General features: G+C 42.2%; 1 protein-coding gene across 12 annotated transcripts in view; it reads right to left on the reverse strand.

Annotated features, from left to right (window-relative positions):
* Window positions 1-24,803, reverse strand: part of DAB1 (DAB adaptor protein 1) — a 479,582-nt gene that overhangs the window by 59,476 nt on the left and 395,303 nt on the right. For all 12 annotated transcript variants that reach the window (XM_062623134.1, XM_062623133.1, XM_062623137.1 and 9 more), the window contains 2 exons: window positions 7,202-7,341; window positions 4,850-4,948 (listed from right to left, as the gene is read on the reverse strand). In XM_062623134.1, coding sequence (XP_062479118.1) covers window positions 4,850-4,948; window positions 7,202-7,341 — 239 coding nt within the window. The remainder of the gene's footprint in view (window positions 1-4,849; window positions 4,949-7,201; window positions 7,342-24,803) is intronic.

Genomic DNA, 24,803 nt, shown 5'->3' on the forward strand with positions numbered 1-24,803 from the left:
AGGACAAAATAGGAAAACCAGGGGACATGGCTGTTTAGTGTATTTCTCATAAATAAGATACTGATATAGCTCTTCCATGCTTTTTAAGAAACATGGAATATAGATTAATAATTAATAATAATGAATCTCTAACAATAGCTCATAGAAAGCTATATATTGCAGTATATCCTGGCAATTTGCATATCCATGAGCTGATGCAAGATTTTACTTTAACAGAAATAATTCTTTACTTCAAGCCAAATAGTAGGTTTTTTGCCTTTCATCTTCTTTCTCTTTCATAGTGTCTGCGTTTCCCATTAGTCAACAGGAGTTTGCAATTAGAAAGAACACGAGTTTAAAAGTCTACCTTATTATATGAATGTAGAAGAAAATGGGGTTTTCCCAAGCATTTTATAGAATTTAATTGTTACTTTTAAATACATTTTTGGAAAGTAACTTCCAGCAAACAAAGATTTATTGGTACATAAATAAACAATGAGACAATTACAGCCTCTTTGTGGAGACCATATTAGTCACGCATGTCTAATGAAGCATTACTAAGCTATCGCAGGGAGATAGCCTGATGTGTGTGATTAACAAAATAATACTCATAAGTAGCTAAGAACAACGATGGTCCTTTCAAAACTGTGCACATCCTTTTATATTCAGAGTTACGGGGGGGTTTAACCACTAAGTTCCACCCTGAAAAGGAGAATATTATATAGAATAATGCAACTATTTGCCTTTTTGCCTTCTACAGACCATGCTTTTGAAAACATCAATGAACGCTCATGAAAGTCTACTAACGAAGAATGTACTTCAGCTTGAGGTCTAACCAAGGTGAACAGGACAGAATAAATACAGAAGTATTTTCATATAATATGTAGCCATGACGTCTCTGAAGTGGCCCTGGGTAGAAAAAGCATCGGTTTAGTGATAATTGTAATAGACTTTTTAAGTTAAAAATAAGATGTGTTCCTTCAGGTGAAACAAACATTTTGGAGAAAGTGAGTGGGATGACTGGCCAACATATGACAGCAGATAAAAAAGGTACATTTATAAGACAAAACAGGGTTGAAACCCATGTGCAATGACAATTTTGGACATACAATAGGAAAACATTCTGCTAGTCAAATTAAAGACAACTTTGGACTCTTAACAGCTCAACGACTCTAACTCTCAAGAGGTCCTACCTATGCAAGCAGGCTACTGAGTGAGGCTATAGGACAATATACACAACCTACAGGCTTGCAAGGTGAATTCTGTTAAGCAAGGCCCTTCCATCCCATTCTAAATGCACTGACAAGTGTTTGAAAAGTGGCAGGAAGGGTTCTATTTAGATGGATCCATGGCATAGAATGAGGAAATGTACGAGAGGAGTTATTATTCCTATTGCAGTGCTATAGATGAACTAAATGGTATTGCATCTACCGAGCAAACTCACAGCAAGCCCTTCTTGTATTTTTGTTGGTGAGATAAATTCTTCCCACATCATATTCCACCTTGAACCTAATCTTCTTCATGGACAAATGTACTCAAAGGGCAGAATTCCTGACGGCTGGAATAACTGCATTATTAAAATCAATATTTTTTGATGAATATTAAGTCTGGAACATATTAAAGGGAGCTATAAAATACCAGGGGAAAACCCTTCCTTATCATTTTTCGTAGTAACCCAACTACAGCCTTTCATCTGCAATGAATTATGGAGCAATTCCCCTAAATCACCTGTATGAAGTCAGTTATGACACTGCCAGTTTTAAAAAATTTGCTAGTTTTGAGCTACAAATTGAGGTTTTATTGTGATAAACTAAAATCCAACAATAGCCTAAGATACTAAACATACAGAAGCCTACATTTTTACCCTGAGCGTTTTTTCTCTATCACATCAGATTGACATTGTGGCAGACAGGACTGCAATAGCCAGGGATAAAAATTAAGAAAGGACACTCTAGAGAGAGAAATAATCTTCCCAAGTAAACAGCAAATGACTGCTCTGGCCTAAAATATCCCTTTGGGAATTCCAAAACCATGGCAACACAGCTAAGGGAGAAAGCATTGTGGGGGGCAAGGAGAGCTGTAAAAGGAGAAAGCAAATCCAAGATAATCCAGGCTTTTCCCTAATAAGGGCATATTTTTTTCCCCCAGTTGCATGAATGTGAACATCAGCCTTCAGACTTTATAATCACTTAAGTTTAACTCAGATATCAGAAAATCTGTGTGAGCAAAACATAACCTTTTTGCAACCCTTTTTGCTTCCTTCCCACCCAAAAAGCCAGGCTAAGCAACTGTACATCCCTAGGTTTGCCACTCTGTGGGATTTTCGTTGTTGCTTCTTCAGGATGGGATTATCAGTATCCTACATCACCTAATTACATCATCCTTATTTTGCCTTATAGGAGGATAGGAGGCTCCACATTATAACAGGATTGCAACTTTCTTTGGAGGTCACTTAAGCACATAGACATCAATGTGAGACTACACAGGCACTATCATTTCCTGCTACAACAGCTGTCATCTCTTAGCTTTACACCAGGATGAGTCAAAGACATATGGCTGAGACACAGTGCATCACCCCTAAACATCTGTCTCTTGTGCTTTGGAAAGCACCTTGCCTCAGTAGTGCTCCTGTGTGCTCAGGGAGCCCAGAGACACTGCTGGAGTCTGTCCACAACCTACTGCCGATGTTAACCACTGTATTTCGTATGTTAAGACTATACATGACTACCATCAAGAATGGGAATGAGATGACAACTGTAGGTTAGCAAAGCAGAGAGGCTGGATGATAGACTGTGAGAAGAATAGGACCAGGATGTGATACTCTGGGACATGGAGAGACCCAACCTGAGGAAAAAAAACGAAGGGATGGTGGTTGTAAAGAACTGGCAGAAGAATTCATGCACCCTGCGCTTCAAGACCTTGGCATGGAAAGCACGATTCTGCTTCCAAAACAACGTGTAAGAACTGATGCTGAAAGATCCCCGCATCCCTCCGTCAGGGATCCAAGAAGGACAACTCAATATTCCTGTCCATCACTCTGGCAGCTCAGGAGCAGGCATCTGGAAGGTGGATTTAAAGGTTTCAATCTAAGCCTCAGTGAGTGAGTGACAGAGCTACTATAAAGATGATATGGTCACGTCAGATTTAGAGCATAAAGTGTCTAAGTTATGAAATGAAAAAGACTTGTTCTCACGTTCCCACCTCACCAGTTGAAGATAGGACTGCGCGCAGGATGCTGCAGGAAAGGCAATTTGGCTAAATTATACCCTTGTTTCTAAAACAAGTACCCTTTTCCCTCTTTATTTCATGGAAAAGACAAACAATGTTTGTGGAACGTTCAGAGACAAGCACAAAAGGATTAGTTTTTCTTCTGTTTTATTTGTCCAAGAAAAGCCTTTAGTCTTAGGAAAGCAACTGCGGCCTCAGAGCAATCTGACGTTTCCGAGCACAGGCTGTAACCTCAGCAATGCTCTCTTAAACACTGCTTTTCTATGAACACTTTACACATGCTGCACACAACACATTCCAAATGAGCTTTTCATTACTAAGTACTCGTATTATGTATCAGTGAGCTCAATGACATTGATTTTCTAATAATATAAATTAACTGGCGTAGGATAATTTCATCTACCATCAGTAGGGTCTTATTTCTGACATCATCTTAAACAGTTATTCTTTCAAAAGATTAAATCAAGAGCTTTTTAAAATTCAAGGCAGAGCTTAAACTGCTGTAAAGATCTTCTTAATTAGGATTAAAGCAGTTTGTGTGTTGTTGCTTTAGATCTAAGTAGTATAATATTTTGCTTAGGTTTCTTCTTTCAGAGCAATTTAAAAAAGCAAACATGCTATTGCTGTGGCAAAAGCTGCATAAGGCATAAATGCAACTTCCTCGATCAGATGCTGCTGGATGAGTTGCTGCTTGGCACCTTCAAGCAACCACCTCAAACTTTCCACTATGTTTTACCTCCAATTCCATGCAATATATACTTTTTCTACCACTGACAATACAAAAGCACTGATTCTTCTGGTCACCGAGTACCCCACCGGAGACTGCCATTGCTGTTCATATCAGTATATTGCATTATGTTGACTACAACTGCATTCATGTAGAATTACAGACCTGAAATAAATACATGATTTCCCTCGACATCTTCAGGTCAATCCCAGCTAAGTATGTGCTGCTCCCAGCAGCCCCACAGCTCCCATTGCCTTTCCTTTCTCTCTCTGTCTCAGACATCAGTGGGGAAAACAAGCTTCACTCTCCTGCAGTTGTCTGCAGCTCCCTGTTCCAACTTGTTCTCTTGCCCTCGCTTCTAATGACACAAGGAGCCCAATCCAAGGTAATTCTAGCCTCTAATACTGATCTCTTGTCATTAGATTCTCAAAAATCACTTGACCTGTATTACCAAGGAGGTTTAAGCAGCGTCCAGAGGATGGCTGTGGTTGGGCCCAGGCTGGATAAGAAAACCCATACAGGCACTGATGCCAGTCTGTACCATGGACTGCTAAAGTCCCCTACAAACAGCGGGCTGGTATTTCCAAGAAGCAACTATTTATCTGGCAGAAGGAAAACAAACCCACTCTTGACAGTTTCTGCACTCAGAGCTGGGAGTGTTTATGCACCTAAGGAGCATCATCTATGTACTCAAGTGGTTCTGCAGAAATACCCAGCACAAGGCTTTACAATAAACCGTGTCCCCACGCTGCACTTCACACCTCAGCCATCTAACAGCTCGCTGTGATATATGATAACCCTTTATAAAGGTGTGCTTTACACCGGTGAGGTATTACTGCCCAGCAAGGAAATGCTTTTCAAGAAACACCCCTGAAAAGATTCAGTGTTGTCCCATCACCCGGTTATTTTACTTACCCCTGTCTTCTCATCGAAGATTTTGATTCCCCCAAAGGAGACTGTTAAGAAGACTTTCTGTTTATGCTCTCCTTTCGAACGAGCCGCAGCGACGATTCCCTATTGAAACAAAGAACAGTTGGGTCGGTTTCATTACTCTTCCAGATGCCACGGCACAGCACAAAGGTTTGCTTGTGAATGATTCACCACTTCCCTAGGAAACCTTCAGGGCTTTCCAGGAACAGTCCCCCCCCTCTTACTTCTGGCTTACTCTCTTTTTTCAAGGTTCCACATCTCTTCATGCTACCCAGCAAGCATTTCATGTGCTGCCGCTTCCAACCCCTGCACTAGGTAATCCTCCATGAAATTTGTTTTCATGGAAGGAAGCTGAAGGTCATTCCTAACACACTCTTCCCAGCTACAAGCTGTTTTGTTTTCTTTCTTCTCTTAAAGACTACAAACCAACAAGCAGTGGAAGTAAAAAATGCCAACAACTTTAGCTTGCTTCACGGCCACATTCACCTGGAATAAGCAAATTGAGCTTTTCACAGAAGAAAAATATTATTCTCAAAATCAAACTGCACTTCTACTGTTAAAACTGGTATTGAGGGTTAGTAGGTTTCATGATCTCAGGCTTTTACTTTGCAAGTTGATACACTTCTCATGCATTATTCTCCCATATAAGAGTAACTTGTTTCCACCTTCTCAAGAGCCTGCCCTGCCCAATAATACTATCCTAAGATGAAATGTAAGCAATTGCTTTAGTAAATACAGATAATTAGCCTTTCTCTGGTACTCTGCAATTTCAGCATGTCTTTTATGCTGAGTTTACAGACATTACACAGCCAGAGAAAAATTCAGTCATTTACCAAAAGCACCCCAAAACTTTACAGCTGGCTTAAACCACTGTGTTTCCAGAGCCCATAACTTCACGCCACGCTGCCTTACATACAAACATGAATTCCTAATGCTCCCCTCCCTTAATAGTTTTAGTCATCTCCCAGTACTGTTTACATCAATCTCGCCACTGTGCAGACAGGTATCAGGCAGCTGGAAGAGATGGAAATGGTAATCCCTGGAGAAGAGAGACAAAAAGGCTTGTGCAGAACAGTGACAACTCTCCCAGATTGCTTCTAGGAACTAGGAAATGATGAGAAATAGCCAGTATACAATTAAGAGATAGGAATATTGTGGCAGATGTGACACACCAACAGCGCACCTTTTAGAGCAGATTAGCTTCTGCTTGCCATAAAATGTTTGTAACTGATTTGTAAATTATCTACCAGATCTTGCTTTTAGATTGTTGAACCATAAGATGTATGTCACCCTTTGCTGTTTCTTCATGAATAATTTATTCCTCCCAGTTCCCTGGGACTGGAGCCCTGCTGGTTGGGAGTGTAAAAGATATCATTTAGTGATTTCTCCTCCTGGAAAGATCAGCGATGGAAAATCCATCAGCTCTCCTGCCAGAGGGCTGGGGAGAGAACTGGAAGGAAGAAAAATGCAGAGGGTTTACTCCTAGACCTAGCTTGTAACCCTGCAATGCAGATGGGAAACCAACACTGCACTCAAGGAAAGCATAACCTATCTTTCCTTCTCAGTGACCCCAGCTCTTCCACATGTCCCAGGATGACGTAAAGGATGCTTCGTATGGAGAGCTCTTATGCTTTTGGAGGGTTGTAAGAAAAGACTCAGAGAGAGATGTCTGTCAGGCTCCAGAAAGTCCACCTTCCTCCATCACTAGTGCTTTCAGGCTCTTGTCTTCAAGTTCACAGTCTGCTCAAAATCTGCCTTTGTCACTGCTGTTTCTTCCCCAGACTCTGGGGACTCCTCTTTATCTTCTCATGCTCCGTGCTCTCGGTGCACTGCTCCCGATTTTGTAACCCACCAACCCTGTCATTACAGATGCAAGACGTTCTCCTCCCAGTGAGGACACCAGCTCCCCTCTACACCAGGCTACCTACAGCCCATATTCACCCCTTCCCGCCTGTTCCAGCAGGAGATACTGCTCAAAGCAGGGCTGCAGTCGATTAGCACTGTCATATAAAACGTTTTGATATACCATTTTCCTTCATAGTGGTTAACCTCCCCTTCTGCATAATAAAATTATTTAATTTACAGATGTGCGGTTTATCATTGTGTGGACAAATTGCAGTGGTGTCAATCACGAATAGCTACTGAACTCAGAGATAATGTATGAAAATGAAACTGGGATAAGCAACACCACCCAGGAATTCACTTAAAATTGGTTGATTCCAATACATAATTAACCAGAGTGAGACCCAGCGTCATGAAAGGAGAATGAGTAAAAGTTCAACCTGAAAGCTGTTCTCCTTAACTCCATAATATTAAACATTAAATGTTTCACTGCACCTTGAGCTTCATCATGGAGTCTTGGCATAACTTGTCTCCTCGTGCGGCAGAAACCTCATCTATCCCAATCAGTTTTGCTTTGTATCGAACACCGTCGCCTTTAAACCTCTTTATTAAAGTGGCTTCACTGCGATCCTGGCCTGAAAAGACAGGAGGGAAACAAGGAAATTTACTTGAGTGCAAAGGAAAATAAATGAATAAATACTCACAATTAAGTGGCAAATTAGATTTAGCTCCTACCTCAACACCTAAACATGCAAATTGCAATAGAATTAGAAGAGAATTAGTTCAATGCAACCTCTTGGCCTTCCTGCCTCAAATGAATTCACAGTGGAATTGGTGCCATACAAAATCTCCTGCACGAAATTTGCACACAAATTAGGTTTACAGAGAGAAGAGATAAGCCTGAATCAGACCCCGTGGATCTGAAAACTTCTGATCTGGGTGGGTTGTTTTAATCCCAATCCATTTGAGGATTCTTAATTTTGCAGACAGGACTAATGGAAACATGCTATTTCCTTGTATACCAACTTATCTAACATTATCAGCAATGTTAACACTATTAACATTCGAATGATGGCAAACCAAATGATACTATTTGTCTATAGAATATTGCTGCTCTCAACCCCTACAAGTAATACTGTCTTCTTGTTTTTCTGCTTATAGACACACACAACTAGCAAAGTCAGCTCGCACAGGCTCACCTCACCCTGAGAAGCTTAAAAGAAGGCACAAGATGTTTCTTAATAAATAAGCAATCGGGGGGTAAAAGGTAGCATTGCAGTGATAAGGCCATTTGTGCTGATCTTGGCTGGAATAGAGTTAATTTTCCTCATGGTAGCTGGTACAGGGCTCTATTTTGGATCTGTGCTGGTAAAATACATGAGTATTTTAGCTGTTGCTGAGCACAAAGTCAAGGTGTTTTGTGCTGTTCACACCTCCCATCAATGCGTAGCCTGGGGGTGCACAAGAAGTTGGGACAGGACAAAACTGGGGCAGCTGTCCCCAACTGGCCCCACATATAGTCCATGCCATATGATCTCATGCTCAGCATATAAACTACAGGAAAAGCTGGCCAGCAGCCATTGCTTGGGGAGTGCCTGGGCATCAGTTAGTGGTGAGCAATTGTTCTTCATTTACATCATTTGTTCTTGGGTTTATTTTTATCTCTTTTTTTTTTGTTGTTATTGTCCTTTTAATTACAATTGTTAGATTATTATTAACATCATCATTATCATAAGTGTGCTGCATTTATTACAATAATCAAAAGAAGCTGCATCAGAAGAAATGTGACCAGCAGGTCAAGGGAGGGGATTCTCCCCTCTATTCTGCTCTGGGGAGGCTCCCCCTTCGCAGTCCTGCATCCAGCTCTGGGGCAACAGCACGAGAAGGACTTGGAGCTGTTGGAGCAAGCCCAGAGGAGGCCACACAGATGCTGCAAGGGCTGGAGCAGCTCTGCTCTGGAGCCAGGCTGAGAGAGCTGGGCTGGGTCAGCCTGGAGAAGAGAAGGCTCCTGAAGGGGAGACCTGAGAGCAGCTCCAGTGCCTAAAGGGACTATGGAAAAATCCTGGAGAGGAGCTTTGGACAAGGATATTTAGTAGACAGGACAAGGGAGAATAGTTTTAAACTGAAAGAGGGTAGATTTAGATTAGACCTTAGACAGAAGCTCTTCCCTGTGAGGGTGCTGAGGCGCTGGCACAGGGTGCCCAGAGAGGCTGTGGCTGCCCCATCCCTGGCAGTGCTCAAGGCCAGGTTGGACACAGGGGCTTGGAGCAAGCTGCTCTAGGGGAAGGTGTCCCTGCCCGTGGCAGGGGGTTGGAACTGGGTGAGCTTTAAGGTCCCTTCCAACCCAAACCTTTCTATGGTTTTAGAATTGCTATTCATTTATTTCCATTATTAAACTGTTCTTATCTTAACCCACGTGTTTTCCAGTTCTCTTACCCTCATCCTGCTGGGGGGTGTGTGAGGAAGAGTGAGTGAGCAGCTGTGTGGTGCTTAGTTGCTGGCTGGAGTTAAACCACGACACCAATGTACATAAATAACAATGCTCAGACAAGCCTGAACCACACAGTGATAACACCACAGCAACCCATGAATAGGACATTTCTGCCAGGAAGACGTTTTTCCCCCCGAGTACCTGCAGAAGAGTTCATATTGTGTCTTAGATGGAGGAAGTATGTTAATTAGGGAATCAAGTCTTCCTAGAAGTGATTAAAGATGTATTTTGCAGCTGTCTGTGGTATTTCTTGCTAGGACCTCAAAAAACCAGCAGCGAGCTGTACATTATTGCAAGCCAATATGTAACCAACCAAACGATATCCACAGAACTACAGAAGCTTTAGGGGGAAAGAGCCACCCTGGTTGATATTTCTATTAAAAGCACCTTTTTCACCACCCGACACTTGGGTCAACTTTGCTGGTACTACACCCACATCAAATGGATGAATAAACTGGGTTCAAAAGTATGGAACTGCGATTTTACACCACCATGATGAGTAAAACTAGAAGCATATATGACCAAGGAAGATTACTTCCAAATGAAGATACTCATTTGGTTCTCCTTCCCCTCAAGTACAGCATATGCTGTGAACTGATAATGGACTAAGTGCATGCTGAAGAATAGAGCTATTTTAAGCATACTGAGATCTTTGAGTGTGTTCGAGCATACAAGTACCATTTCTTTCAATGAAAAATGTCAGCTCAAAGCAATGCTTTAATGCTTCATTTATAGTCCCCTAAAAGAAGGGAACTGGTTAAGTGTTGCTGTGATAGTTCAGCAGCCACCCAACTGTCTCCTTGATTTGTTTTCACTCCTGCTCCCTCAAAATAATGAAACGGGATTGAAACTTTATGCTTTTACACTGTGATTTATTAAAAATCCCCCAAACCTAATGAGACACAGACGATAAATCAGAAACTTGAAGTAGTGCTGATATCACTTCCCAGGGCAATACCAAGGCAGATGCTGGCACCACCTACTAATCCAATGCAAACCCATTTCCCACTTTCAGCCTCTAGAGTGGGGCAAGAGGGAAAACATCTGGAGCTATAACAAAGTACAACACTAACAGTGGACATTTCCATATGTCTTATATGCCTCAAAGATACCCTGTTGATTTTTAGTAAATAAAATCCAATTCCAACAGCTTTCTTGACAACAATGCTCAACCTTATGTCTCTGTTACAGCCATAGGCAGCTGTTAGCTAATAGTGTAAGTGTTCAGGAGTGCTTCCTGGGTCCAAGACATGACAGAGATGTTGCATTCATCACTTACTTGAATATTTATACTTATCCCAACCTCTGATCTATTTTGCTGCACAGTAACTAAATCCTTGACATTAATAGCCCATTCAAACACAACTTATGGCTGCGTTTCCTAACGCACAAGTCCCATGTCAATTATGACCCAGATTAAATAAGATAAAGTGCTCTTGGGATAGGAAAATCATCGACATGAAAATGGTGTAGATATTTTAAACTGCAGTGGAAACTGCACGTTATTAGAGAGTACAAATTCATCCGTAAAACCCTAAAGCATATACCCTATGAAAAAGCAGAGAGGATGCACACACACACACTGCCCTATAGTATAAATCAGCCATCTGCAAGAGTCACCATTTCTCAGTGTATATCCAGATTCCCCCCTGATAGAACCATAGAATAGTTAGGGTTGGAAAGGACCTTAAGATCATCAAGTTCCAACCCCCTTGCCATGGGCAGGGACACCTCACACTAAACCATATCACCCAAGGCCTCGTCCAACCTGGCCTTGAACACTGCCAGGGATGGAGCATTCACAACTTCTCTGAGCAACCCGTTCCAGTGCCTCACCACCCTAACAGGAAAGAATTTCCTCCTTATATCCAATCTAAACTTCCCCTGTTTAAGTTTGAACCCGTTACCCCTTGTCCTGTCACTACAGTCCCTAATGAAGAGTCCCTCCCCAGCATCCCTATAGGCCCCCTTCAGATACTGGAAGGCTGCTATGAGGTCTCCACGCAGCCTTCTCTTCTCCAGGGTGAACAGCCCCAACTTTCTCAGCCTATCTTCATACAGGAGTTGCTCCAGTCCCCTGATCATCCTCGTGGCCTCCTCTGGGCTTGTTCCAACATTTCCATGTCCTTTTTATGTTGAGGACACCAGAACTGCACACAATGCTCCAGGTGAGGTCTCACAAGAGCAGAGTAAAGGGGCAGGATCACCTCCTTCGACCTGCTGGTCATGCTTCTTTGGATGCAGCCCAGGATACGGTTGCTTTCTGGGCTCAAGCGCACACTGAAGCTGGTTCATGTTCATTTTCTCATCAACCAACACCCCCAAGTCCTTCTCCGCAGGGCTGCTCTGAATCTCTTCTCTGCCCAACCTGCAGCTGTGCCTGGGATTGCTCCCACCCAGGTGTAGAACCTTGCACTTGTCGTGGTTATACTTCATGAGGTTGGCATCAGCCCACCTCACAAGTGCATCGAGGTCCCTCTGGATGGCATTCCTTCCCTCCAGGGTATCAACTGAACCACACAGCTTGGTGTCATCGGCAAACTTGCTGAGGGCGCACTCAGCCCCACTGTCCATGTCAGCGACAAAGATGTTAAACAAAACCGGTCCCAACACCGATCCCTGAGGGACGCCACTCATTACTGGTCTCCAGTAACTGATCTATGCTCATACTGTACTTCCAAATTTTGGTGCCGTATTCAGCACTGATAAACTTTCTACCTGCTTGGGAAAGTACCAATGACAAACGCTGCCAGTATGACTGACTTTACAGCACTCTGAGATGGGAGATTTATGCGGGGTGACACTTTGTTTGTACACTGGGCACTTCCAAGTCCAGACTCTCATAAACACCTCATCATTGAAACAAAGAAGTTTCAGTTTTAATGGCAGTTCTTGAACAAGCTGCTTTCTGTGTTTGAAACGGCATAAATAAGAGATGTCTGAATTATGAGGCTGTAATTCTTCAGCTTCAGAGGAGGGCGAATGATAACACACGACCTAAAAGCTGTCCCTGTGCCAGAAACTCACCCAGGAAAGTTCTGCCTCTTTCCTTCCATATAATAAGTGGAGTCAATCTTTTCTTCTTTGCAGCTCCTGCCTTTGTCAGTGGAGACCCAGCTCTCCAGCCACCCCTGCCACTACATTTGCTCAGTCCCACCCTATGGGAAGGAGGATTATCCTGGATGTGGGATGGCATTTACTGCCAGAGCTCAGTTTTGTTTGGATAAGCCACATCTTGGTGCTTTCGCTCTCAGCTTGCCTTCCTCACACTACAAATAACATTGCAAAGGTAGGAAGGGGGACATTACAAACCAGCTAAGAAGTTTTTATGGGAAACGGAAGCTTGAGGTCTCACATCATTACTAGACCATACTCTACAACAAAATTAGAAGCACGGGTTTAATGACAACCACTTCTTTCCATAACACTTTCCCTGAGACCTCATTTTAGGATGTCTTGACTAGAGAACACCACTCTAGTCACTCCTGGGCGGGCAGCTGATGCCCATCCCAATTGTCCACTATCCCCTGCACAGACGGGGATCTGCCAGTGCTCTTCTTCAGAGGACCATTCTAAAATGCTCCTAGACTCATTTTTTTGTGTTTAAACCTTTTTTAACTCCAAGACCAATGGGTATTTTCTGATGGTTTGCTAAAATGCTTCCAGAAATCGCTTTTCATAAGCAAAGAAATATCCCAAGCACTTGTTCAAAACACAGTGCAGTCCAAAATGGAACAAGATTATCAACAAAACGAAACACTATATGATTCTCATGCCCCACGCACAGGAAAAAATGCAAAAGTTAAAACCCCATGGACAGCATCACACAAATCCAGTTTACAAAGGTGATCACTTTCAATTAGAAAGTGTGTTGCTGATGACACAGGCAAAGAAGTGTTGTAGCACACAGATTTATAATCCTCAGAGGCCCTTGAACTATAGATATAAGTGTATTCTGTAGATGTAACTGTGCACCTTTAAGCCGTACGTGTTCCAGCTGGACCCACTGCTCCTGCACGAGCAGGAAAGCATGACCTTTGCTGCCAAGTTCTGCCATTGCACTTGGACTTCCACAGTCTTTTAAGAGAACAATAAATCCCCAGAGCTGGATGATGCAATGTGCTTCTGAGCTTGCATCTAAAGTAGAGAGACAGGCTTATCGTAATCAGCCTTAAGGTTATCCACCGTGCTACAGCTACTGTAGAAGTCATAAACAAGCTTTTTAGCTCAAGTTAATAATCCTTATTTAAGGCAATATAGCTTAATTTGATGAAGATTCCCTCAAGCAAGCTAGAAACAGACCTGGAAACAAATCCCCCAAGTACTCAACCCAAGTATTTCAAGCACATTCAATCCCAAGATGTGACAGGTTAACAGTCCAAGAGGAACATAACCTACTGTGGAAGATCCAGGCCAGAACAGCTCCAGTTGCTGCTGGAGGTGGATGCTCCCAGGCCTTACCCAGCAGCAGGAGTCACTGCAGCTGCTTAGGGAGTTGCTCCCAGGGTATCACCATCGCAGCAGCGCCCTGGCTGCCATTTATCTTGGACATCAAGAGGGAGCACTGTGCTTGCATTAAGTTATCTGGTTCTACACAATGCTCTTAGTTTTGCAGACTGCAGCTCAAAGCAAGGCTTTCTTCCTAGGCATTAGGAATTTTGGTAAGCGTTTCAAGAAGACTTATCCTCACTCTTGGTACTAGTCAAGGATTACGCTTGATTTTGGCTCTTAGCCCAAGAGGCCACCAAGCTAAAGTTGTATTAACATGGCAACATGTCGAACAAATGCTGTTCCTTCTCCCAGGGGATCTGTAAGTGTATTTCATAACTAGGAAAAGAAAACAAACCAAAGCACCACAGCAATAAGCACACTGTTGCTTTTACTGTATGTTCTTACAACACACTAAGCATTCTTCATAGAAGCTAATCTAAACCAATAGCCCTGGAAATGGCTATATCCTTTATTTAAATGTGGGAAACCCTCAGGGCATAATCTGAATTCCTTGATTTTATGACTGTAAAATATATAACGATATTACCACCAAAGTCAATAACATGCTCTGGGCAATCAATTCACTGAAGAACAACACATCACTGTATTTTTTTGTTCCTTTCCTAACTAATAAACTGTCAAAGTTGTATCCATCACACATTCCAATTATAAACCTGAAATAACACCTCCTTCTATCTCACCGGCCTGAAAAACAATCACATAGGCACTTACAAACAGCCCAAGTCTTCATGGGGACAATTAGCATTTTGATAGCACACACACTGTGGTGCACAATGACCTCTAAGATGCTGCACAGACTGAAGATTACTAAATCCATTGCTAAGTGGAAGATATTTCCCATTAGCTGTGCATTTACTCACCCCTATGCCCACATATATATGCATCCTTAATTTTATGTATTTGCACATATGCGTACACACATGGTGCGCAGTTTCATTTGGTCTCAATTATCTGAAGAAAATTCACAGTAATTTTAATCAACTACAGATTTCCTTAAGGAAAAAGTACATAAGCAGGTGTAAAAGAGAAAATATTAGCACATAATTATATGTACCTTTCATACAGCAGCAACTAAACAGCGATTCAGGAAGGCATCATGAAAAGCTCACATGGCTTATTCTCCTTGATGGAACATTTTTCTCAATGGCCTCACAAAACTGCAAGTCCAATACAGAGGGATGGGAAGTATCACACAAAGGGTTGGAGCATGGGTTTGGTTTGGAAAGACCATCTAGCTCCAAGCCCCATGCCATGGGCAGGGACACCTTCCACTAGAGCAGTTTGCTCAAGGCCCATCCAACCTGGCTTAGCAGTATCTAGTAGTGTATGTGCACACAATTTGCTTCTGGTGTTATTACTAGCATTCTCCTTCTCTAACAATAGTTCTCAAATCAGTTTCTTGCAATTAGCCATTTTTAACTATTTTTAACAAGAGAGTTACTTTGGGGTTTAATTTCAGGATCTATAAGTCACCTGAAGTGACCAGAGTGCATTCGCAATCACTGCTGACTTTTAAATGAAGATGTACTTTGGATTTCACACTTTACTTGATTGACAAAGGCTAGCTCCTAGCAACTGAAAAAACTACTGGGGTAGTGAAATGCTATCTGTTTACAGGGGTGGATTACACCCTTAGAAATGCATGCTAAAATCTTACAGGGAGTAAGTACCTCTTTCCTATATAGGACCCTACACAAAAGCTTGGTTGCAATATATGAGTACAACCGGAATGCAAACTTTTTTCACCAACTGATAGGGAAACTCTTAAAAAGTCTGCAAGATGGTTTGGAATGCTTTTAGCTTACCCAGCTACAGGCAGCTTGCTGTCAACAGGTGAACCCTATTGGGGTCTAATGTATTGACAAAGTAATACTGCCACAGAACAAGTACATAAAACCTCAGTCAGCTACCTTTTAAGCCTCCTCCTGCCAAGAACCCTGCGTCTTCCTATGAGCCGTGCTTGCCCAAGAGTGCTGTCAGGCAGCATGCAAGCCTCCTAGCATGAGGAGCTAGAGGGAGAACCTCCCTCCTTCCCACTGTTCCTTCAGTCCTCTTGCTCCTTCTGCTGGGAAAATGTTCCTTTTGACAGCAACACAAGCATTTTTCTTCACTGTAAAGACCAAGAATATTTCTAAGGAAAATGATAAACCATTTAAAGAGGGGACACAGAAACCACTCTGAAGGCTCAATGAACTTCTATTATGGTTAAATTTAAACACATTACCTACAATTTTAAGCACAGATAAGGGCTCTCCAGGAAAACTCAATCATCATTCAGACTATCATCTCAGCAGTACTTCCCAATTGTTCAGCACTGCTATTCACAGTAACCTCCAACTGAGAGATTTTATGGCTTCTGGCATTATTAGCCTGTGAATTACTGTACTCAAAGACACCTACCCATCCCCACTCTTACAACTGAGTTTCCTATGTAAGTAAATAAGACGTTCCCATATTATTTGCTGTCTTGGATCGGAGCTTTATGAGCAGAGATGTCATTCACAAGGTGACAGCAGTTGCCAAGTTTTTATCTTAACGCTTTGTACTCTACACAAGCTAATACAAAACAAGATGTACATTTTACTGTCGCCGAAGCAAACAGTTGCACGGACTAGATTATATTATTTCTTAATAATACAAAGAAGTCTGTGTGATAGAAAGAAGTCTGTGTGAGTACGTCAAGAGAAGAATTCGATTATTTACAGAGAAGGCCTCAGTATAAAAGGAAGTTGGATTAGAATTTTGGACAAACCTCAGTGATGGAGAGTCTAGGGGAGCACACAGGAGATGGCAGTGACTGAGCACACGCTCCACGGGCAGATGACAAAGGACTCATTTTAGTTTTAGCCAGAAGGCTCACCAATCAATTTTATTTTCTTAGATGGTCTTTGAGATGACAGTATACGGGCACATCCTTAGACGCAAAAATGACCAAAAGCTGAATGTAATTAAGCTTCCTTTCAGCCTCTGTACCATACAAGTCTTCATAAATCTTCAAAAGCCATTTTGTAATGTGTCTTTTTTCACAAGCCGGATGCAGAAGCAGCTAAAATCCCAAATTCTACACTGATTTGAATTGAAATGAGACACTATAATAAAACTTCATTCTGGGGTACTAGCCTTGTTCAGTGAACCCCAGGGAACAACCAAAAGTGAAACAAGGAAAACTCAGTGGTGCGTTTTCTGCTGTTAGAGATTAAGACTAAAAATGATGTTTTCTGGACAACTAGAGAGGAAGGGAGAGGACAGGTATCTGTGGATTCTACTCTTTAAAAGACAGAAGAGAGTTTATCAAACTCTGTTCACCTCTGTCCTGGGTTCAGCAGTAGCAGTCATTTTTCCCCTTCTTAGTAGCTGGTGCAGTGCTATGGTTTTGACTTTCGGCCTGGGAACAGCACTGATAACACCGATGTTTTTAGTTGCTGCTCAGTAACGTTTACTCTGACCAAGGACTTTGTGAGTCTCATGCTCTGCCAGGGAGGAGGGGAAGCTGGGAGGAAACAGAGACAGGACACCTGACCCAAACTGACCAAAGAGGTATTCCATACCACAGCACGTCATGGCCAGGATATAAACTAGGGGCAGTTACCCGAAAGGGCTAGATCACTGCTGGGTAGGGTACTGGGTAGGTACTGGTCTGCGGGTGGTGAGCGGTTTTATTCTCTTCCCTTGTTATTTCCCTTATCATTATTGTTATTGGTGGTAGCAGCAGTGAATTGTGTTATACCTTAGTTACTGGGCTGCTCTTATCTCAACCCGTGGGAGTTACATTCTTTTCTCCTTCCCATCCCTCCAGGAGCGGGGGGAAGAAAGTGCCGGGGGGGGAAGTAGACTGAGTGGTTCTGATTTACGGCCTGGGCTTAAACCACGACAACCTCATGTTGAGGTAAATGTTTAAATCAAGCAGACATCAAAATATCATGTAAATAAAGCCCTTGGGAAAACACGGTCATCAAACAGTTCATTCCTTACCCACTTGCCTATATGTGAGTATGAAATCGGTTGCTTCTGAAACAAAATCAACTAAGAAAAGGCAATTGATTTTATGGTGATCTTTAATTGGCATTAACATGTGCACTGCATTTGGATGGAGCATGACAAAAGCCCACTTTGAAAACCAACGGACCTGTTACAGCTGCACTAACATGACCAAGCAAAACAGCCCTAATAGGTTAGCCAGTAGACACCATCCACTGTCAAGCGTCTCTCTAAAAGGCTTCCAAAGCAGCAAGAAGAGGTCAGTTCAAATGATGCTGCTAAATTAGCTCAGAATGTGTCATTTCCCAACCAAAACTTGCTGGGAAGAAGAAAGCAAATCAGAATTGCCTTTCCTTCCAAGCTCCATTATAGTACTGTGAAGCATCATAAAGCAGCTGAAAACTTAGCCAACACCAGGAAAACCGACCATGGAAAGATGAATATCTAAATAATTATTCCCTATGTGAACACACAACAAGATCTGCAGTTGCTGAATTCCCTGACTCTCTTTAATCCTACAGGAACTAAAAGTGCTCAGAACTTAGGAAAAGAAAAATCAAGCTGCTTTAATGTGTCTACCTGTATGCAGTTTTCAGGAACAATTTTAATTAGACAAACTAATCCAGGACACAGATATGCGTGCGCTTACACGTGGCACCTCAAAGTCATGCTGAGACACACAAATACACCATTTACACTTCAAAGCCTACAAATACATTCTGTTGATGAGTCTGTCAAAGAGTTTAGTTTTTGTTATGTAACAAGAAAGAAAAAGGGTGGAGAATCAGTTCACTTCATACAAATGCCAAATTCTTGTGCTGTCTTAAGAGAAATGTTAATTCTCCAGGACTATAAGAAGAGAAGTTAACAAAAGGTTATGCTCTGCATAACCCCTGATCATCCTCGTGGCCCTCCTCTGGACTTGTCCCAACAGTTCCATGTCCTTTTTATGTTGAGGACACCAGAACTGCACACAATACTTCAGGTGAGGTCTCACAAGAGCAGAGTAGAGGGGCAGGATCACCTCCTTCAATCTGCTGGTCACCTGCTGATCTGGTTCACTGCTGCAAATAAAGTTATGCTCTGCATAACTTTTCCTGAATTTCTCCCATTCCCAAATTTCTCACATGTTCAAGAAGAGAAAAATCTTTCCATTCAAGACAACTAATTACAGACACTAAAGTCTTCAAAGAGCAGAGCAATAGCCCATAACAGCTAAAACAGGACAATGCCACTCATCGATTTACACTTTACCCTCCCTGTCAACACTGTGGTCTCCTGCATCCATGCCGTGACCATGCAGTGCACCACACTGAATGAAATCACTGCTATGTGCCAGGGCAACCCCTCTCCTCTTTGTCGACGTAGAACTTGATTTTGTTGAAGACTCATGCCAGTACTCATTAGAACAGCTAGAAAATGGTGCAGTAGATCACAAGAGGTTGTAAACATCTGCTGTGTCTGGTGGTTGTGCTTCTGTCCCTTGGATGATTTCACAGAATCGTAGAATAGTTAGGGTTGGAAAGGACCTTAAGATCATCCAGTTCCAACCCCCCTGCCATGGGCAGGGACACCTCACACTAAACCATCTCACCCAAGGCTTCGTCCAACCTGGCCTTGAACACTGCCAGGGATGGAACATTCACAGCTTCCCTGGGCAACCCATTCCAGTGCCTCACCACCCTAACAGGAAACAACAATTTCCTCCTTTTATCCAATCTAAACTTCCCCTGTTTAAGTTTTAACCCGTTACCCCTTGTCCTGTCACTACAGTCCCTAATGAAGAGTCCCTCCCCAGCATCCCTATAGGCCCCCTTCAGATACTGGAAGGCTGCTAGGAGGTCTCCGAGCAGCATTCTCTTCTCCAGCCTATCTTCATACAGGAGGTGCTCCAGTCCCCTGATCATCCTCATGGCCTCCTCTGGACTTGTTCCAACAGTTCCATGTCCTTTTTATGTTGAGGACACCAGAACTGCACACAATGCTCCAGGTGAGGTCTCACAAGAGCAGAGTAAAGGGGCAGGATCACCTCCTTCAATCTGCTGGTCACCTGCTGATTTGGTTCACTGCTGCAAATAAAGTCACACCAAACCATGGGGCAGAGAAGGTGAACATCAGTCTCAAATGAAGCATAAAAGCCCTCCCACTTGGCCTCCTCTGAAGCTCAACCCCAATAACACTTAAGGCCCAATACCGCTGAGCAAAGACTCCAGAAAAGCTGCATCATGCAATGTGCTGTGACAGCATTTACATCACCAATGTGCTAGCACAGCTTCAGAACCACCCTGCACCTTTCTTCCTATGGCATTAGTGTCCCTGATAATTACATCTGGATTTCTTAGCCATTTTGATGATGCTGGTAAAAAATGCAGCTCTTGAATGTACAGACCCGTAAGTTTCTGGCTTAAAAAAGCTGGTGCCAGGGCCATGACATTAGAGGAAGCATGTAGCCTCAGAAGGGAGTTGTATACCCACCTTATTCTCACATAGGAAGAGGTAAACCTCCCTCAAAGGCGTGTTAAAAACGCACAGTAAATAGATTTGTAGAAATTATCCTACAATCACATTAATTCGATCAGAAAAGCAGCTGCTATTTATTTTCCACGGTCAAATGGAAATTCCAGTATTCACCACATGGCAGTCGACAAAAAAAAAACCCCAAGCCACTATTTCCCTGCTGAAATTGTTCACATTTTGTTATCCAATGTTTCAGGAAGGAAATTATTTTCATTGTGGCCTCCCACTGCCTCTGCAACATCAGAGAATGTCTCTCTCTGTTGGAGAAACAATAGGAAGCAAAGAGGAAAGCAGCTTTTTTCCTGAGACTTTGGGCTAAAAAACGCCATCAATTTCAAAATTACAACAGTGGCAAAGTGCTTCTTTCAATCTGGTCCTTTCATTGTTGCCTCCTGCTGCCGTTCCTATTGTCAAAGTGGCAGCAGGAGGCAAAAATGAAAAGACTACTGCCAGCAATCACCCTTGGGCAAAGCGTTAATAAGAAGTGAAACACCCCTGTGCCATAACAAATTCCAGAGGTAAGAAATTGGGGCTTGCACATCCCTTGCACTTCAGGGTAACTCTTCTGATTCTGGAACTACGTTGATCAGGCATCAAGGAGTCAAAGTGTTTGGGCTGGTACCCAGGAAACAGAATGAAACAGGGTATTAGTAGAAAAGTAATAAAATACAACACTCCCCCTCCAACAAACCCCATCATAGAATCATAGAGTAGTTAGGGTTGGAAAGGACCTTAAGATCATCAGGTTACTTCAAGTATGAGGAAAGGAAATTAAGCAACTGGGGAAAGCTGGGACACTTCTTCAAGACATTGGGTATAAACAGGTTGAGCTGTAAGGGCACAAAGACCCAAGTAACCCCGAAGCTAACCTAGAATCATAGGATCACAGAATGGCTTGGGTTGGAAAGGACCTTAAGATAATCTAGTTCCAAGCCCCCTGCCATGGGCAGGGACACCTCACACTACACCATGGTTTATGTTAGAACGTTTGAATCCAAAGAGACAGTTGCTATGTGAGGGGAAACAGGATGAAAGACCAAAGCAGAGAGCTTAATGCTACTAAAGTTTTACAGATTTCAACAAATTTGCTGAGCCACCTGCACACCAGTCCAGTATTTCAGAGCTATTCACCTAAAGAACAGTAGGAAGGTACAGTGCAACCAGAAAGCAATCGCTAACAACCCTCCTTCCAAACACTGCAAGCCGGAGAGCAGCTCTTGAAAAGGGTGACTATAGCTAATCCAGCCAAATAATCACCAATGCCCTTGCCCTTTGGTGATGATTCCAAAGAGCCCAAGTTACCCAGCTGCAAATAAGTGCCCTCTAAACACGACTTACATAAAAATGAGGCCTTTGTTACCTGAAATGAGGAGATCTGTCCCCAAATGAACGGTAACTGAAAGTATCTCTGCTTACAGCCCCCAAGTCTGTGTCTAGTAGCTGGGCGCTGCAAGGATTACCGAATCATGTCCTTTTGGGAAGAAATACCAGTGCTAAAAGGATGGTTTAACCTAGTTCTAGGAAGTTTTAAGCAGCTGGAGTAAATCAAGATAGAGGGTAGGAGTGATGCCTCAGTCTGTCCTTTCTAAAGGCTTGAAAAAGAACACATTACTTGCCAAGATTATACATGCCTTTTTACTACCTTCTTGGCAACAAGAGTCCATTGTAAGAGAGCAAAATCATTCCTCTGCAGACCTTGGGTAAAAAGAAGTGTGAACAAAGCTGACTTCATCTACAGAAGTTCTTCAAAACCAGAGAAAACTGGGGAGCGAATAAAGGAGCTAATGAAACTGAATATGATGCTATTTCTCATTGCAGGAATTAAATAAAAGAGAGGAGGGTTTTCTTCACTGAAACCTTTCTCATGTTAAAAATAAAAAGCAATGGCACTTTATGAATAAAAGCACTGCTATTTCTAGAACCAAACAACAAAAATTGATGAAGCCTGAAAATTATACTCTGTGCAATGTGCACCTGAACTGTTCCATCACCTGTGTTTCTTAAAATAATAAAGGAAGATGATTTCCAAAGAAAAACCCATATAAACTTCAAAGGAAAAGGCTTTTATTCTAAGGGCAGAGTTCTCCATTAACTTTATTTGTCCAAAAATCTTGCCATGTTAACTTTAAGGACATGAAGCTAAAAAACCAGCCTCCTGAAATCACCACGGACATAAAGAACAGCCTCAAGGGAGGAAAACACCGCTTCTATTTATAACATTAAATTATTGTCAGACTTTTAAAACATCATTACTCCTCTTGCAGTTGTGCTTCTCTTCTGAAGAGCGTAAGACCTGTCCACTTGGTGTAATACTCTAGTTATTTAGTTGCTGGTACCATCAAGCTTTTCTGCTTATTTCTGCCTCTAATAGTATTTCATGAGAGCACGCTGAAAACATTGATCAAGTGATACACAAATCCTTCTGGACTGCACCCCAATGCCTTCTCACTAACTTGCCTATAACTTATTAATTTACAAACAAAATTAACTGTGTCTAATCTCCATGAAAAAACCCCAACAATCTAATAATTTAATGTCTGTATGCAGCTTAGTGTATTATAAGATAGGGCATTGCTATGCCAGGTTAGTATGCTATTAGCTGGGGGATTCTCAAGCATCTGTCATGCAAAGTAGGTCAATTTCTAGCCATATAATTCTGATTATGTCAAAATATTTATTCATGAGTTTCCTAATTCAACATACTTCAAATAAGTCCTATTTATGTTAAAAAAACCACCCCACATCTAAATGATGGTTACTAACAACTGGGTTATCACAGCTTCAAACACACTTGTAATCCAGATACGTGCATAACGCTTTTCCCTTGTAACACACTACACAGTAACAGAATTGGGTTTATTTCCTATTTGCCATTATTTTTAGTCTGGTTTCCCAAGGAAACGAGAGTAACACTGCACACACTTCCTGGGTGTATGAGGGAATATGTAAAGCAACAGAAACCCCCATCTTCCCCTCTCATGCTTGCTCTTCCCTGCATCACACTTGAACCATCTGGCCAATTTCAGTCAAGTCTCATCTATATTATGAATTTTTCACTTTACCAGTCAGGGGAAAGCAGGCAGTTGAATAGAGGAGAGAGACCTATTAATGGATATGTTGAGGAAAGGCCGTGCTGTGTGCTTGTCTTTCTTCAGAACTTAGTCCAGAACCAAGACCCAAGAAACAAGGCTTCCCCATTTCTTCAACTCAACAAAGTCTTCCCATCAAATTCAAAGATTAATCACAGGAAAGGGGGTATACAATGACTTACATCATCCACATGCTCAACAAGACCTCACCTCTGAGTTAGGAATGACTCTTAGCTGCAGGTAACACTCATGCAATAACATGAGGTCATTACCCAACCAAGGACATCTACGACCAGAACAAATAGCAACTCCGCAGTTTTCAGTGCCACTGCAGGCAAAGAAAGGGTCTCCAAGATCACAATTTTCCACTGTACCTTGCTGCAGCCTTCAGATTAACCGTGGATCTCCTGTTCCTGTTACCAGTACTTCCTTTTAGCAGCACCCATATGATAGATCCCACTTGTTAGCCCTATTAAATACCCTAAAAACTTTAGGCTTGGTGAAGTAAAATCCTTCCACTTTCCTCCCCAGGTAAGTGCTGCCTAAAACTATACTTCATCTTTAATATACTGCCAGGAAGTGCAATTGAAAGATGTACAGTACTTTCATTCTTAAGGCAAAAACCTGATGAACCTAATTCTTCAGTTAGAAGATGCCATTCTTCTTTTATGGCATTTTAGCACTGTACTGGCAAGTAAACTGAAGAGACATTCCTCAAAGCAATGCCCACAGCAAGATGCAAAAGGTACAAAGGCCATGTTCAGGTTCTCCTCCTAGGTCATGTGGAATAGTGTACACACGTCTACAACCTACAGGATTCTTTGCTTGCAGAACAGAGGGGAAGGAATGGCTTTACCTTTCATCAGTTGTTTTACCTGAACATCATCATTAGAGGATGACACTTTAAAGTCATCGACCATGCAGCTACTTTTATAAGCTTTTAAATGCAAATGCATGTGTCTGGCCACCATTTCAAGAAGGTGTGTACCGTCCTTGAGAGTCCAGTCCGCTGACACTTGCAGGAGCCAGACAAAGACACACTACAGCCATTGCTCCTGTATTTGCTCCAGGTACCACGCACACACACAGAGCTATGGTCCGTCAACAACCTTTTTAATCAAAGAAAATAAAAGAAGGCCATCAACACTTCTAAACGCTTTTGGTTACCAATGGCCTAATATTAATTTCCTAGATGTTCTTCTACAGAGAGAATTAAACCATGATGTGTGGTCCTTTTGTCTGGCTGCTTCTTATGCTAGGATTTAAATGCTAGGTTTTGTTTCATCTGTAATACCTTTCCCTTAGATCATTCTGGTAGTCTGTTGGCATTCACTTTAATCCGATTCTTGATTACGTCTGTAGCAGTTATTTAACTGCCTATTGGTCTGGTTTGAAAGAATCACAATGGTGGCTAACAAAACTAATCTCAGAACAACCATTTAAGGAGAATTCTTGCAAGATTTAAATGCCAATTCTTTCTTCAGCCACCCTCCTACGGGATACCACAAAG

Source organism: Pezoporus occidentalis, unplaced genomic scaffold (genome assembly GCF_034315485.1).
Source record: "Pezoporus occidentalis ecotype Australia unplaced genomic scaffold, CSIRO_AGI_Poc_V1 ctg25, whole genome shotgun sequence".
NCBI classification, from domain to species: Eukaryota; Metazoa; Chordata; class Aves; order Psittaciformes; family Psittacidae; genus Pezoporus; species Pezoporus occidentalis.